Source organism: Pteronotus mesoamericanus, unplaced genomic scaffold (genome assembly GCF_021234165.1).
Source record: "Pteronotus mesoamericanus isolate MK-2021 breed Mesoamerican mustached bat unplaced genomic scaffold, CSHL_Meso_final contig_56, whole genome shotgun sequence".
Classification (NCBI taxonomy): domain Eukaryota; kingdom Metazoa; phylum Chordata; class Mammalia; order Chiroptera; family Mormoopidae; genus Pteronotus; species Pteronotus mesoamericanus.
The window spans coordinates 32,491,369-32,509,227 of record NW_026555201.1 but is presented as its reverse complement, the minus strand read 5'-3'; the positions used below and the strand labels follow the sequence as shown (position 1 = coordinate 32,509,227).

General features: G+C 41.4%; 1 protein-coding gene across 1 annotated transcript in view; it reads right to left on the bottom strand.

The window, feature by feature from the left end:
- The window catches only part of PLXNC1 (plexin C1), a 145,654-nt gene that overhangs the window by 51,313 nt on the left and 76,482 nt on the right, over nucleotides 1-17,859 (bottom strand). Inside the window, exons 10-12 of the mRNA XM_054580215.1 lie at nucleotides 8,472-8,614; nucleotides 5,400-5,579; nucleotides 2,667-2,754 (exon numbers count right to left, since the gene is read on the bottom strand). Of these exons, the coding sequence (XP_054436190.1) occupies nucleotides 2,667-2,754; nucleotides 5,400-5,579; nucleotides 8,472-8,614 (411 nt within the window). The remainder of the gene's footprint in view (nucleotides 1-2,666; nucleotides 2,755-5,399; nucleotides 5,580-8,471; nucleotides 8,615-17,859) is intronic.

Below are 17,859 nucleotides of genomic sequence, written 5' to 3'. Positions count from 1 at the left end.
ATAAGCTGGCCAGAGAAAGGCCAATGGGCCTGGACGTCCTAGCCATGAAGGCTGAGGCCGGGGAAACTCCCCCAGAGGAGGAGAGGAGAGGAACAGGCAGTAAGGCCAGCAGCTGGCCTGCAAGCAGCTGGCTGAGTCATGTTGGGGAACCTCTTGCAGCGCTTCAGCAGAAATCGCTAACCACAGGAAAAAAAGGTTTTGTAGGCCTAACAGAAAATAGGAGGAACAAAAGTTAAGGGGACAATGCATTCCCTGTCATAAGACGAGCACGAAGCCTGTAAACAAAGCTGGAAGTGTGGCACAATTTCAGGTTTATTTATAAAAAAGCTAACAAACATAAATATTGGCAGTTTCAGGCCTGCAGAGAGACAGACAGAAAGCTGCTGGGAGTGAGGGGGTTGACAAGCGTTTTATAGAAGAGCAATCAAACTTGTGGAAAGAAAATTTTCAGGTGGAAGGTTGCCCCCTTTTTATTTACTCTCAAATACTGGCCTATAAAAAGGAGGTAGGAAGAGGCAATAGATGGGAAAATCTGATGCAAAGGGCTGAGATGCGAAGAGGCTAAACCCCCTCTTCCTTCACACCTTTCCAAACTCCAGCCCCGAGTCTCTCGCTCTCTGCACTCTGGAGCTGTGATGAAAACCACTAACCTTCCCAGCAGCTGTAACCCCAGCAGGACGGCTTCTCATTAGGGATGCCTTCTACAAAGAACTGGTGATGGGGCCACCCTAACCTCATTATCCTCAACTCTCTCAATTTCCATACTAGTTACCAGCTGCCTCTATAGGAACTGCTCTTTTTTGTTAGTTTCCAAGCAACCACCTGGGCACCTTCACTGGCCATCTTATTTGCTTTCACTCCTTAAAATGAAGCTACTCTGCAAGATGCCATCCTGGGTGCTCTTCTCTTCTTCCTCTGTGCTCTCACTCCCATGATGCTGTTCTCACGCTCCCCCGTATGGCAGCTTTACAGGACGGCTCAGGCCTGTCCAGCTCCACACTCTCCCCAGCAGTCTCGACCTGCCCTACTGACAGCAGCCCAAAGGACAGCTGAGCATCTCAAACACATCTGGACCTTGCATGAGCATTCTCCTCAGTCTCCTGGTCTTTTCCCAGTTACTGCTGCTCCGAACTATCCTGTGCACTGTTGCCAAAACAGCCTACACTCACGTCACTCTCTGCTTAGGGATCTTCAATTCTGCCCATGGCCTCGAGAATTAAGGGCAAAGTTGCAGTCTGATACGTTCTGACAGCCCAAGTTTTCCAGCCACACCTCTGGCTCATTCCTGACCTGTCCTCTGGGTTCCAGTTGACATTTTCCCTTCCCAGGCCTGGGAGTGATTTGTCCTTGTCCCCCGCACCTGAACTGGCCTTCCTGTTCCCACCTAGCCAAATCCTACCCATCCTGCTTCTCTCCACAGACATTCTGAATTCCATCCATATTTAATTTCCCTTTCATGTGGGAACACACAGTGCCTTCTTGGACTTAAGGGGTTTCTGAGCTGGCTGGGAAAGAGAGGACCTAAAATTGAAGGACATCCCATGCTCTCAATTTTCCATGCTGCTGCAGATTTGCCATTTCCCTCCATGAAAGTGACATGACTATCGTATTTATTTTTTTTCCCTGCACCCATCAAAATGTTTTGCCCACAGTAGATGCACAGTAAGTTCTACTCGATCTAGCAACAGCACTGGGGAGGGAGAGTGAGTCCACTCACAACTTCAGGCAATGTCTCTGGTCAGAGTCAATCTGGTCTAGTCAATCGTGTTCACATCACGGAGACGTGGTCTGGAATCAGATACAATGTGAGGCTTGGAACTGGCTCTGAAATGCATCATTAGGTGGATGTGTTTATGATAAGGCCGCCAGGATGACTTAGGATGGCCTCCTGCGTCTAGGCCTGAACCACACTGGACCCAACCAGGGAACAAGTCTGAGAATGCTCAAAGACCTGCCAGCTTTGGCAGGAAGTAGTCAGGCTGGGCACCAGAGAGGCTGAGACCTTCACACCTCATTGAAGGAGAGAAATGGGAAGAGAACGGGGAGAGCGTTCTAGAAGAGTTTCCAAGTGCACTCAGAGGCCCCCGACTGTTATCTGAAATCCATGGTGTCCTGTGACCAGGCCCATGTGTGACTCCTATTGGTGGAAGGGGCAAGGGGGAGGCTCCAAATTGCTGTGTGGGGAGATGAAAGGCCAGAGGAGGCAAGGTCAGAAGAAAGGAACCAAGTCAGGTCGAAGAGATAATGGCAAGAGAGGAAGACTGCGTCTGAACCACAGTTCTCTCTGAGCAATGGGAATACCTCTTGCTTTTCACAGAAGTGCTGTTCTTCTTTACATCATGCCTTCGCCATTCACAAGGCATTTTCATACGTATTCATAAACACTGTCTCATTAAAGTGACTTGCCATAAGTCACATGTGGAGGAAATGGCAAGTCTTCTCATACCAAGTCCATCGCTCTTTCCTCTGTGCTGCAACTCAAAATACTCAACTACGATATAAGGTCTTATTATTTTCATAATTGTACAGATGGTATATAGATCATGCAATAGGTAAGAGCCTATATCACAAAGGACAGAAACAAATTGTATCCCCCAACATATTTCAGTGTTACAAAAACAAAATCATCTTTGAAAGTAACTCATTACAAAGCAGTGAAGACTTACGTTTATGTTTCCTTTTACCTCGTCGGAAATGATTAGGTTGTCAATTACATCAAAATTTCGGCCCATGATGGTTATATTTTGACCACCACTGTAAGAAAAAAAAGCAATAATAAGAGTTTCATAGTAAACACACAGGCCTTTGCATTTAGGAACAAAGCTATCAATTTATTCACACTTAAACTAAACTTCGTTATGTTTGAAAGCATTAACAAATCTTAATTTCAAATGCAGAACAATTTTAGAAGTCTTTTTAATGATACTGGCTACAAAGTTATAGTATTTAAAATACATACATATAAAAATTCATGTCAGATCCTGTTACAATTTGGAAGTTCACAAACAGGAAAATTCACAAACTCTTCTATGGAATTTTGAGTTTGTTGTGTCATAGTGCCACATATAATCAGATCATCAGCTGTACCTTGAAAAGATTTCACTAAACAGAATTTTGTTTGATTGCTCCTTAATCTACATGAACATTTTTCAATCTAATAATTTTCAAAATCAAACTCCCAACCTACCAATTATATTCTATATATTAGGGAGACAGAAAACACTTTGGACAAGGTCAAATTACTAATGACATTAAAAGTATATACTATATTCCTATTTGGTAAACCATTTAAATAAGAGCTACATTTTCTCTCTCTGAAGCCAAGTCAAATGATTTCACATACTCTCAGCACATAATCACATAAAAGCAAAGTGGTCATTAGATGTGAAATAAACAGCTGTTCGCAGCTCTGGCTGCCCTCACACCCTCATTCATGTAGGTCACTAGACATTCATTCCAGGGGACAGGAGCCTAGTATGTCGGCTGGGCCCATAATGACAAGACCAGGATGTGGGCACGAGCAGGACAATTTGTGAAGGGCAGAAGAAAGACATTGAGTCCTGAACCTTCCAGCCTCAAGGAGAAAAGGCCGAGCTGGCCTCATGCCAGCCTGTCACCATTACTAGAAAATCAAGCCAAGCGTGGCCCATGGCCAGACTGCAGAGCCATGTTCTTGCCCAGGAGTCGCTGAGAGACACAGACTCAGAATGGACAGCAAGAAACCTCTTATTTTATGGCAAAGTAGAACACTGGTGTCTTAGAGCAGTGGTCCTCAACCTTTTTGGCACCAGGGACTGGTTTCAAGGAAGACAATTTTTCCACAGATGAGACGGGGGGGGGGGGGGGGGGGGGGCGGGGGGTACGGTTTGTGGACAATTCAAGCGCATAACAATCAAGCTCACCTCTTGCTGTGCGGCCCGGTTCCTAACAGGCCTGGACTGGTACCGGCCCATGAAAAGGAGGTCGGGGACCCCTGTCTTAAGAGCACAGCACCCGGGGAACCTCGGGCAAGGCATTTGAACACTCTGTGCCTCAGTTTCTCCATCTGCAAAAGGGGCCACTCATAGTAGAGCCCTTCCGCTTATGAGCATTAACTGAGTCAATAGAAATAATACACCAGGCATGTGGAGAGCACTGCATCAATGTGTGCTTTTATTTATAGGAAAGAATCAGACCCAGAGCAGGGAGTGCCATGCTAGAACCTTGGCTTAGGAATTTCAGTTTTCCTCATGCCACTGCTAAGGGAAGAAGTATTGAAATCCTAATCTCTGGCACCTCCAAATGTGACTACCTTTGGAGACAGGGTCTTTAAACAAGTAACTAAGGTTAAATGAGGTCACTGGGGTAGGCTTGAATCCAGTATGACTGGTGTCCTTATAAGAAGAGGAGATTAGGACACAGATGGGTACAAGAAGAAGACCACGTGAGGACACAGGGAGGAGAAGGCCATCTACAAGCCAAGCAGAGAGGCCTCTGAAAAAACCAATCATGATAGCACCTTGATCTTGGACTTCCAGCTTCCAGAACTTTGATGACATAAATATCTGTTATTGAAGCCTCCCAGTTTGTGATACTTTGATATGGCAACCCCAGCAGCCTAATACGTTCACTTCTCCCTTAGTCTTAAATAAGAATATTACAAGTGATTTTTTTCTTTTGTTTTTTTTTTCTCTTCTCTTTTGCTCTTTTTAAACAAAGCTTAATCTGTAGTTTCATCCAGGCAGTACCTTGAAAATAATACACTCCATACTGTGTTAGGTGAAGAAAATATCCTTAGGGTTATATTCCAAAACCTGAATGTGAATTTAAATTCAACACGGGAGAATTTTTTTTTCTTTCTTGGAGTCTATCTGGAAGTTTATTTTGAAATTTCCATCTCTCACTTAGGGAGTATCTTTGAAATTAGATACTGCTCTTGATTTAGATGGCTCCCCATATTTCCTCAAATTACTCAAACAGCTTACTCTAATGGTTTTAAAACGACAGATATGACAAAGAAGCAGCTTTGTGTCCTGGGCAGAAGGGAGACAACGAGGGTTCAATGTTTGTACCCGAAATCTAGGTCAAGAATAGTTACTGTAACCGAACAAGTATTTTACAAAGTGAAAGATATATACGATTGGAAGAGAAACCAAAGTGTGAACAAGCATTTGGCACTGAGTCTGCTGGCAGCTGTGGCCAAGAGTTAACCGGGATGCGCTCGTGGTGTTCACTGCGACACTGAGGAGCGACCTGTTTGTCCGGGGTGGGTTTGTTTTCCAGGAATAAACCCTAGGAGGCATTCTGTGAGAGGAACTTAGATAGGATTTATTCCTAGATTAATTTGAGTAAAATTCATCATCTTTATGTGTCTGACCTTTTTAACCACACCGAGAGGAAAATATGAATCTAGAAAGTACCTGATCCAGGTGGTAGCTGGATAGAGGAGGGAACAGTGTGGCAGAGCGATATAAGACAAGGACCCCACAGAAGAACAGTTCCCGCCGTCGAACTGGATACATACGTCCTTCATTTCTTTCCGGCTTGATGGCAGAGAGAATTTCATATGGGTGTCATTTAGCACTTGGCTAACCGGTATCCTAGAAAGGAGTGAAAAAGGAACTCTTATATGACACAGACACATAGCTCAGCTGACAACCAAACAACAGTTCATGAACTAGCAGACAGTGCAGACAATTGCTGATTCATTAGGACCATTTATCCCATCAGGGCATATCTGGGGCAGAGTTCCTCTTTGTTTGGTGCATTTGTATGTTTTTATTTGCATTTCCCTTAGAAGCAGGGTAAGAAGGAAATGTAACCATTGTTCTTAAGAAGCCCCAGTAGAAAGCGGAACGTGGACCGGGTATTAAGTTATATTAAGAAATTACTGTTAATTTTGTTGAGTGTGATAATGGCTCCATGAGTATCTGTTAGAGATGCATATTGAAATTTTTTTCTTAATTTTAAAGATTTTATTTATTTTTTAGAGAGAGGGGAAGGGAAGGAGAGAGAGTGAGAAACATCAATCAGTTGCCTCTTGCACGCCCCCAACTAGGGACCTGGCCCACAACCCAGCATGTGCCCTGACTGGGAATCAAACTGGCAACGCTTCAGTTGGCAGGCTGATGCTCAATCCACTGAGCCACACCAGCCAAGGCATACTGAAGTATTTATGAGTGAAAGGATATGATGTCTGGGATAGGCTCTGAAAAACTCCAGCTGCCATTCTTCCTTTCCCTTCAAAAAATAGGGAGAAGACAGATGAAACAAGATTGGCAAATGTTGGTAAGTTTTGAGGCCGGAGGATGGGTACAGAACGGTTCATCTATTCTTCTCTCTTGTGCATGTTTGGAAGTGTCCATAATGAAAAACTTAAGAAAAGAGAAGTCCTAGTCAAGCACTGGGAGGATAAAACCCAACCAAGGCAGAGATGGGAATTCTGCTATACAAAGAGCAGAAGAGCCAGTGACTAAAGTCCACGCCAAGAGCCCAGGCATCTCAGAATCAGTCAGCCGTTAGAGCCAAGCTGCCTACCAAGTTGCTCCAAACTAGAAATCAGCTGGGACTGTCCTGGGGGCTCCTGACATCTGCAGGGTGTTCCCTCATCACCCTGCAGGAGTCAAAGCAAAGGCTTCCACGATGTCGCCTCTGGGACCTGCAGCGTCCTCTGGGCGTGGTGGCTACAACGGCCCTCCGCAGCGCGCATCATTAGAACCAGGCTGTGTCTGAATAATGCTCGGTATAATTATGCTACATGAGCATTTAGTATTACTAATGAATATATGCATGTTATTAACTTGAATGCACAGAGCCTTTAAATTGTAATGATAGATTCACACAGGAAGGCCCATTCAAGAAATACACGAGTCAGTTTGTACTCACACTACTTCAGATTTACATTCTCGCTCTTGGAAATTCATCATAAAATGGCTGATAATTAAAATTCAAACTTGTTTATAAATTTTAGAAGGAAAGAGGTGGAAACGTGGGTTATTCCACTACCATTCTGGTATTTTTGTCTTTTAGAATAATTAGGCTTCTAAAAAATACTATATTAAAAGGGTTTGGGGTTACAGCACAGACTCAGATATAAGATTAACAGGGTATTATGTTTACTTCTCGTGAACTTGGGTTCACCACACAAATGTGGTGAGTGAAATGTTACATGCAGAAAGGTCTCTTACTCATTTAATTTAATAATGGCAGTATCTCAAGACACATTCAGAACTGAAATGAGAGCATAAAGCGTCAGAAACAGGGTAAAGCCCTGAAAAACTACTTCCTTTCCAGTGAAGCTGATTGCCTTTCAGTGAACACACAGGTGTCTAACTTCAGATTTTGTTATACAAAATGAAAGATTTTTGCAATAAGGTATTCAGCCAGGAAAATGGAACAAAAATACCCGTGTCACACAGATACAGCCACTAGTGTGTGCTTGATAATTCTGGTAAATAGCAGAACAGAGGAAAGCCACCGATGGGCAGCTTTCCCCAAAAGATGACAGATATCCCAAATTCACTGCTAGGAAGGGAAGGGGATGGCAGTTATGTGTGGAAAATGAATTAAAACAGAAAATCAATAAATAAGTGTAGCAGATTAAAATGCTGTGCAAATCTGTTTTAGTTAAAAACCAAAACACAACGCTTCCGCAGATTGTCTTCAATGCATTCCCACAATGGGAATAAGCACGCTATTATCCTTCATGTAGACTGCAACATCTTTTATTTCAAATTAGCCAAAACTTACAAAAGCTAACAAGCAGAAAACTCAAATTATCTACAGTGTTGTTATTATTATATCTCTTTTTTTTGGGGGGGGGTAACATTTGTACAAGAATGTCAGTGAGACATTGATATTTTTTCCTCTCTCAAAAGAGTCATTGAAAAGATGAGTTAGGGGAAAAGAAGTCATAGGAATAAGATATTCAAGTGGTACATTGACCAGATTTTTTTGTGTTGGGGTATTTGCTTTTTCTTTCATTTTTTAACACTCATTTATGTTCCATCTGGTTATTATGTGGGCCTAAAACCAATCCAATAAAGAGAAGGTGCTAAAGAATAAAATGAATCAAAAAAGATTTTTTTTAACTTTAGGCAATCCATTGGAAAAGTTGGCAAATTCTCCCATCAAAATCTAAGGTAGTCAACTGTTTTTTTTAAGGAGATCATCTTCAAAGTGATATTTGCTATTCAAAATACTTGCTTTTGTTAATGAAAACAAATCAAGACCCAAAACAGTAAACATCCTGTAATTGTGTACTGAGATTTTTGGGGGGTGGGGGGGTAACATGGGACAGATTCTCTCACAATTAACTTCAAATGTAGTGTATAAGTGATTTTATTTTAAAAAATTATATTATGTCAAATGTGCAGAGTAATTGGTTCACTTTGGCACATGGGAAATAATTTGACTACAGGAAGATTATATTTGGCAGAAGTTTTAGCTTTTCACTATATTACCAAGAATAAGTCACTAATATTTGAACTCACACATCCTTATCACAAGTACTGGTTCCTTTCAGGATCATTATGATGTTATTAGATGCCCGGGTAAAGTTTGCTCCCGTAACTATCACGTTTCTTTTCCCTAAGGTTGATATTTTCTGTGGTTCAATGGACTTAACGTAGAAGACCTGTTGGAAATAAAAATTAAAACACAAGATCAAAGCTAAGAAATGGCATTGTTACAAAAAATCTGTTTATGTGCTGCAGTCCGTAGAAATCACTGGGAAATTACAACATTTTGCAAACACAAGCAGACAGTGTTTAATGAAATCAATGAATTCGAAGAAGAGCGCTGAAGATTCATTTCTTTCAACATGCGACAGCATGAGGTCAAACCAATTAGTCTTTGTCTCACAAGACAGTTGAAAATCCAGTTGAAGAGTCTGACATTCTGTCTGAAGAGTGAAACAGCACTAGAATCTCAAAGACGCTCGCTGCCTTACGGTCCCTGGAGGCTCACAACACAACAAAATGAAGGAGAAGACAAGGAGTCCACTGATCGTTGGCCAAGGACAGACTTATCATTAAGTTAAAATAAATGTCATTTTGGATAAATTTAATTCCCAAGAAGGCAGCTTCTGTCATTTGTTTCAGCTAGACTGTTTGAACCAAGGAGTATACTGTAGGGAAAAAGCTCGAGAAATCAACCTGTCCAGTCATCTGATGCCAAGTAGTTGGATGTTGAAACCACATGGCCAAACGCTGCTTCTCCACAGTCTGCAGATACCACTGTTTCCTCCTTGGTACCCATCATAAGCTTTCTCAGGCCTTTCTTTACCAAGTAAATTTCCCTTGGAATCACCTGATACCTGGCCCCATATTATGCACCTTATTTCTCCATCTGCAATGTCTAATCAAGTTCCCTTAAAAAAAAGACCTTTTTTTAATGGCAAAATCATTTTCCTTTTCAAAGACAGAACAACCCTGATTTCTTTCACTTTTCTCCTATTGATGTTACCATCTATCATTTTCATCACTTTGTGGTTCTTCTGCAGACCATTTCCAGAAAGCCTGTATTCTTCCATAATATGGTAACTAAAACAGGACAGAAAATTCTAAGATTCTGGCCAATACAAATTACAAAAGATCTATAGAGTGAGTGAATCATACTCATGCTCCTATTTGAAAACAACCCCCGAGGCATAATCATGTGAAATCTGGCCGAGGCCTAAACACCAAGCATATCTGCTTGGAGGATAAAGTTTAGGAGGAAGCCTCTTACAGCACTGGGAGTGTTTTAGTCACGTCCAACACGTGCCCACCATGTGCTTCTTGAAGCAGCCTAGCCTATCCTCTGCTCCTCTGTATGTGTGACACTCACCAGGCCAGCCTTGGGGGCTTCTGCTCCTGCCCGTCCCGCTGAGGGATGCTGTATTATCCTGCTCCTTGGCAAACACAGGTGCTGTATGCTAGCGGTCACCGGCATTCATTATCACTATGCATTGGTTTTTCAGATTGAGGTAAATTCACTGTTAATGCCATCACAGCAATGATGTAATGTGACAGAGAATTGATTTCGGTGGCAGAATTTATTTTAATTGCTTAGTAAAGACTTTAGCCCCATATTTATAGAATCATGAAGGGCCTGAAAGGGTCACTTTAATTATTCTGTTATACTTGAGTGCATTTTATGGGGGAAATTAGCTGCAAGAGTGGGCCTTGGAATGGGAGGATTAGCAAAAACTTAAAGATAAATCCCTTGCAAATGTCAAGTGTGTGCAGTATAGCAAAAGGCTTAATCTTGGCTCTGACATCATGACAGCTAAGTGAACAAGTACTTCCTAAACACCTGCAGAGTTCCTAGGATGGCACTAGGTGCTGGGGAGGGGGGCGGGCATGATGTGTGCCCTTCGTCAGAAGTTGGCAAACTACTGAATTTGCCTGTAGCAGCCAAATCCAGTCTATAGCTTGTTTTTAATATGGCCCAGGAAAGATGTCAAAAAAAGAGTAATATTATATGACATGTGACAATAGATGGAACTGAAATTTCAGCGTCCATAAAGAGTCTTTGGAACACAGCCACACCCACTCATTTATGTATCCTCCGTGGCTACTTTCACACTCCAGCAGCAGAGTTAAAGTGCTATAGTAGAGACCCCATAGCTCACAAAGCCTAAAATATTCATTGCTTGGCTCTTTGTGGAAAAAATTTTCCAACTCCTACACCAGAGAGGTCCACGGTCTTCCTAGGGGGACAAGAGAAACTGTGCGTTTGTTTTATGTGAACATCAATGCAGACTCATATTTACTTCCAAGTCAAAGACAATTCCCAGGTTTCTTTCTAGATAGTCCTTTCTGCTTCTTATATTTATATTGCTGATGTCTGTTCAAGCAAATTTTTCAAACATACCAAGTAAATGGTACTTCTCTACTCTCTGCAGAGGATAAAGAGAGCCTTATAACTAACATACACAAGATTTTTAAGGGGGTTACATTTTGTTCCTTAGATGGCTCTACAAACACTATCAGAAGACCTGCCACTTTGCCTTCTCAACTTTATTTTTTGCCCTGAATAGAGATGGCCCTGCTACTTCAAAAGGATTTCACTTTAAAACCTTATTGTTTAGAGAAGTTTCCACTGGTGTCTAGGGTGGAATCCAGCCCTGACCTATTTCATGAAAGCACATGCTTTTAGTCTGCTTTCAAAGAGGGTCAGATTAGTTGTCCTTTGTTTGCTTGAAGAGCCTCTCTTAATCTTAATAAGTGAGTCAAAGAGCTACCAAGAGGACCTCATTAAATAAACAGTGCAGGCATGCGCGCGCGCGCACACACACACACACACACACACAGGTTGGGTAGCTACATGGCTGTGCTATATGACTACAACAATCTTAGAAATATAACATTTTCTATTTTTACTGATAAAGATTTTTAAAATCCAGTATAGACAAAAGGCAAGGAGGAATGCTCTCCCCATAACTGGTCTACATACTTAATATTTTAGATTCATTTTTGTATTTTGATCAAGAGATAATTCGCAATATGACATGAAGTAGTGGACCCCACAAAATTATACAGAGGGCTTGGTTAACTTAAAAACATTGTCTAGCTCGACACAAAAAGGCAGTATCTTAGGCCCCACAGTGAGATTCCTCCCTCTTCCTATGTCCAAGGATTTCCATTTTTCAAATCAAAATATCATAGACTATAACCCTCACAGCCCTATGGTGTCCAGCAGTTAACCTCAGCATAGTCTACTTCCTGTCAGTTACATCTTAAAGACTTTAGAGTTATTTTTAAATGGTTGCACAATAATAAAATAGTATGAGCTCTGGTTGCTCACAAGTTTAAATCACTCCCTGTTTTGTACAAGGTAGCACATCAGAAACTGGTTAACCAGGTGGTCACAGAATATCCAACTATTCATATTTTTTTAAACAAAGTCATTATAAGTTATAGGAAATAGTACAACCACTAAGAAATAGTTATCTTTAAAAAGGTCTAAAAGAGGATTACTCTTGACAGTAAGAGTACACAATTCACATTACCATGACATTAATGGAGAAAGTACTGCTCTGATTGAAAAGAATTTTGGAAAGAGGTACATTAGGAAGGCTCATTTTATGAAGACCAAATTGTACTGTTAAATTGTTTTTAAAAATCTGAATATAGTAAAGCTCTCTATAGGCCTGGACCTGAATCAACACTCAGTAAAATGTCTTTCAGGTTTTCACTCATGAAATTAGTTCAAACAGGACTGGATAAAAGTCACATAGATTCAAAACCAGCTGGAAATCTGAAACCAAAGGACATTAGAGAGATGAAAGGTAGCATAGCTAATTAAAAGAAAGTGTCCTGTAGGGCTCTACAGGGGTGAGGATTTGGCTCAGAATTATTTAACATCTTTATTAATGACTGAGCAGAACAGAAGTAATATATTAATGAAATGTATAAATTGAGAAGAGCATCAACTATCAGCGGAGATGGTAAGCTGTAAAAGGAGGGGAGATATGGAAAGAAAATAGCAAAATACAATCCCGCCAAAGAAAAATCAGAGTGGTAAATGGATCAAAAAGGCTATCCATTTGCTGCTGGGGCTCCTAGTACAGACCCCAGGAACTTGAGATGTAACTTCCAGCTGGTCCCAGGCAATGCCGACTGAGACAGATCTGGAGACTTCTGGGAGAAGGTGACAGACCAAGGCCTGTGCCGAGGGAACAAGGCTCACTTCCCGGATCTGAAACTCTAAGGTGAGGCTGACGTGGGCCACGGCGGGGCGGCCAAGGCCATTGCATAAAGTTGTTACTCTTCGTCACTGAACCTTCCCAGTGTGGCACCTCTGAATTGGACTGGCCAACTGAACTGGCCGACCGGGGCTCCATGACCAGGGAGGGCAGCTCTTCCTGTCCAGCAGAGACCCCTACTTGCAGATTAAACCCAGCCACTCAAAATCCACCCCTCTGCTGGGTTTCTCAGCTTGAGACTCGTGTGGCTCCACCTTCCTAAGGGCCTCAGTTTCCCATCTCAGTCTTAGAGAGGATGCCAGCCTTGCCTGTGTCTGAACCCTTCACTATGACACACCCTAACCTACCCATCTCTTCCGGAGGCTTTGACACCAATGCACTCCGCTCACAGCTGCCCAGGCTGGAGGTCTTTATCCCACCCATCTGTGGCACAGATGGGGCAGGCTTTGACAGCCACATGCCAAATGGGTTCAACTCTCTTGCCTGTCATTTACTTTGTACTTATTCTCTAAATTTGTCTATAAAATGGGCAAAATTTGTCTATAAAAGTGACACTGAGGCTTAAATAAAGAGATACTCTGAGCTTAGGATACAGCATAGACTCAACAAATTGTAGCTATCACTACTCAATTTAGTACATTCTGCCATTCCTTCTTATATTTTTTTTTCTGTTATGCATACTCAACTGCTGCCTGAAAATGAATCTTACTTCCTCCAAAAATTGTACGTTTTACACTGTAAGCTCCCTGAGCGCACACACTTTGCCTGCCTGCCTAGCACACAGTAGGTGTTCAATAAATATATTTTGAATGAATGAATGAATGAATGAATAAAAAATTGGAAGTGAATCTCACAGCATCCAGGACAGTGGTAGGCCCAGAGAAGCTACTTAACGAGGTACATATTAAGTTTAATATCACTTTTAAAGGCAAGGTCCTTGAAAGGGTCAATTTGGGTTGCTTGTGAGAAATTAAAATGCACATTCAAAAGTGAGGGAGAAATAAAAAGAAAGAGGAACAGTTTGAATGTAAACTCCTCAAGAGAAGATGTTCAGCAGGCGGAGTCACCTGATGAAGATTGTTAAGAAAAGGAAAGACAAAAGGTTAGGGGAGGTGACGGGGCCAACTGACTCGGAGCAAGACTGGCCTTCAGAGCTGAAAATGCTTCTCATCCAAAGGCCAAACACTGGGTTTTGAGGTTGTTTTCCTATGTTGGTGATGCTTTCCCTTAATGCAGTCCCCTGGTAAATGACAATGCTTGTTCTTAGGTCAGGGTACAGGGATGGGTTGTAGGTCATGAATCTGTGCGAAAGCATAGGGCCCCAAGTGGGATTGAATCAGAAACCCTATCTCACAAGTACCATGTCCTTGGATGAGCAAATTCATACATTAAAAAAAATTAAATGTCATAAATCAGAACCATGGACACATAAGACTGACTTCTATTGCCACTGAGGAACCAAGTGACAGCTCCTAGGCCTGGCTTGTGAGGCCCTGGATGCAGGCTCCAGGGTCATTTCAAACTGTGTCCCTTAATTTCCAGCAACCTGCTGCTCCAGCCAAATTGAATCGCTTGGGGTTTCCAACAATGAGTGCCCTAAAATTTTCTGGAACCCCCATTATGCTTTTGCTTATGTTAATTCCTCTACTTAAATACCCACTCCTTAGTCTCCATGTGGCTGGAGGCTTCTCATCTGTCCATTAAAGGTCAGCTGAAACGCCATCTCTGTCCATCAATCCATGCATCAATCAAAGACTTAACCAACTCCACTGATTAAGTGTTTTTAACTGCCAGGCATTGGGTTTAAATAAACAGGAATGACTAAGACAAAGCCCCAGGCACAGAGAAGCTCTCCGGGTTTGTGTACTTCCTGGTGCTTTCCCTATGTTAACATTTTTTATCTTGTATTCTTACTAACGTACTCATGTATATGATTCTTGAGACCGATGTCAAGATAGGTGCATGATTACCTATGTCCTCCTCATCGTATCCATGGAGCTCAGTAAAATGGCACCTAATAGGGGCCCCCCAAACAGCTGGAGGAAGAATCAACCAGAGCTCAGCATCATGAAGCTTAAAATTGTATGTGCATCATTCACATCTCACGTCCCCAGGGTCTGGCACATTACTGAGCACTCAGTACACATGTGATGTGGGAAGATGTCTGGAAGGAAAGCTCTCCATGGCTTTTCTGCTAGGAAGACAGGGTTCAGTGTTTTATTCAAGGCCAACATGGAGACCCACCCTGGGACCCTGAGTTTTCCCATTCTACGTGATAATGAAAGACAGCAGCATTTCAGAGAACATGAGAAATTCCTTCTGTGACAAACAGTACTCTGCTCCCTGTCAACCAAAATTGAGGTTCTGTTCTCAGTCATATATTTAAAGACAACAATTCAGTATCAACAAAACGTCTCTCTCCAAACTAAGAAAGGTCATCCATGGGGAAGCGCTGATGATAGGTAGGTCTGGGTTTTGTTTATTCCCCCTCCTGCTCTCTTGGTGACCCCAGGTCTTCTTACCACACAGTATCAAGGTCAAAAGATACAGGAAGACAGTACAGGTAACCAGGATTCGATGACTTTATTTTTTTCCCTTTAAAATAAATGAAATTTAAAGGCCATTTCCTGGACCATTGCTCAGCAATAAAAAGGACCAAACTATTGATTCATAAAGGAACTTGGATGAATTTTCAGAGAATTATGCTGAGTTAAAAAGGCCGATCCCCAAAGGATACATCTGGGTGATTCCACTTACTATATGACAACATCATGGAAATGGAACAGATCAGTGCTTGCCAGGGGTTAGAAATGGGGAGTGGAAAGGTGGAAGGAAGTGGGTGTGGCCATAAACAGCCAGCATGGGGTAGCAGAGCGGCTCTGTATCTTGACTGTTGTCACTCTCAATATCCTGCCAGTGATGTTGTGCTATAGTTTTGCAAGACGTTAGTTACTATTGGAGTAATCTGGGTAAAAGATATATGAGATCTCTCTCTATTATCTTCTTACACCTACATGTGAACCTACAATGATCTAAACAAAAGTTTAATTTTTTCCAAAACAATCTTGAAAAAGACTAAGTTGGAGGACTCCCACCTTCTGGTTTCAAAACTTATTACAAAGTTTTATACCCAAAACAGTGTGTTATGGGTATAAAGGTAGACATATAGACCAATGGAATAGACAGCCCAGAAATAAATTATCATATGTATAGTCAAATGATTTTCAACAGGGAAACAAGACCAGTCAATGGGAAACAAACAGTCTCTCAAAAAAATGGTGCTGGGAAAACTGGATATCCACCTGCAAAAGAATAAAGCTGGACTCTTTCCTTACATCATATACAAAAATTAACTCAAAATGGATCAGAGCCCTAAATCTAAGAGTTAAAACTGTAAAGCTCTTAGAAGAAAATGTGGAGGGAAGCTTAATAAAACTGGATTTGGGAACGATCTCTTGGATATGATATCCAAAGCACAGGCAACAAAAGAAAAATATGTAAATTGGATTTCATCATTAAATTAAAAACTTCTGTGCAAAAGATATAGTCAAGAGAATGAGAAGGCAACCTTTAGAATGGAAAAAAATATTTGCAAATCATGTATCTGATAGGGGGTTGATATCCAGACCGTACAACAAACTCCCACAGTAACAAAACACAGTAACAACAATATGCCAACATGTGGAAACAACTCAAATGCCCATCCACAGATGAGTGGATAAACAAAATGTAGTATATCCATACAATAGAATATTATTCGGTCTTTAAAAAGGAAAGAAATTCTGAACATTCTGCAAAATGCATGAACCTTGAGGACATGATGTTAAGTGAAATAAGCCAAAAGACAAATCTTGCATGACTCCACCTTTATGAAGTACCTAGGGCAATAAAACTCAGAGTAGAATAATGGTGGTTGCCAGGGTCTGGGGAGAAGGCAAGATGGGAGTTATTGTTTAGTAAGTACAGAGCTTCAGTTTTGCAAGATAAAAAAAATGTGTCTGGCAGTGGATGGTGGTGACAGTTATATAACAGTGTAAATGTACTTAACACTATTAGCTACACACTCACAAAAGATGGTAAAGATGCTAAATTTTTATTTATGTGTACTTCACCAAAATTTAAAACTGAAATAACAATAAGATATGTCTAATTTTTTTTTAAAAGTCACTGCCTCCTTAATCCAAGTTTCTGTCACTGTGCCTTAGTTTTATAAATCAGTGGGACGAGAAAGGTCCATCACTTAATAAGCCCAAAGATTAATAAAACCTCAAAGATTTCTAAAGTCTGAAATATTGGCACACCAAGCTTTTCTAATGCCTTTAATTACTTTCATAATCCATTTTGATTCACATTCCCTTTGCCTGTTACTTAATTTACCTAAAGTTACTATCAACTTTTCAGTAGTCATTAAAAGTGTGCTACTTATTTATATTGGCATTTGACCTTAAATAGCAGCCAATGGATAAATCAAAGCCACAGATCAGTCATGACACGGAAAACTGAGCCTTTAAAAAAAGGATGTTGTTCTTTCGTTGTTCCATTTATCCCTACTAGACCCCAAGGTTAATAAGAACAGGGATTTGTCCTTTTTTTGTTTTTCACCACCCAGCAGATGCTCAGTTAACTTCTGTCATCTCTCCGAAGCCAGCACCTCTCTGCTCGCTGCACACACGCCCAGTGTCTGCCTGAAAATGTTTACCTCGTCACTTCCTCTCTTTCGAAACACGTCTGTTAGTGGAGCTTGCTGATCTACTATGAAGAAAATAAGAGGAATTTCCAAGGGAATTTCATGGAAAATAACCGTTTCTGAGAAGCAGAGAGCAAGGTACATACATTGTGTAAAAACAGCTCTTTTATTGGAGTTATACACTACTGGTTAGATTGTCTCCACAAAGTAAAGGTAAGCAATCCGAACCGTTGTTAGTGTGTGTACTTAGCGCACTCTCCCTCGCAAGGAGTCCCCAGGAACGCGGCCATAAAAGGGGGTTCGAATTGAACTCCCCTCAGTGCTGTGTGTCACATTCTTCCTTCTAACTCTCCCCAAGTGAGCTACAAAGTCATCTTTAAAATCTTCCTCCTCCCGGAACAATACTTTTCACAGTTACAGAGCTTTAATTTCTTTTACGTGAGTGTGCACTCTTTGAGGTACTGAGCCAATTAAACGACTCTTGGTTTAAAAACCAAAGGTG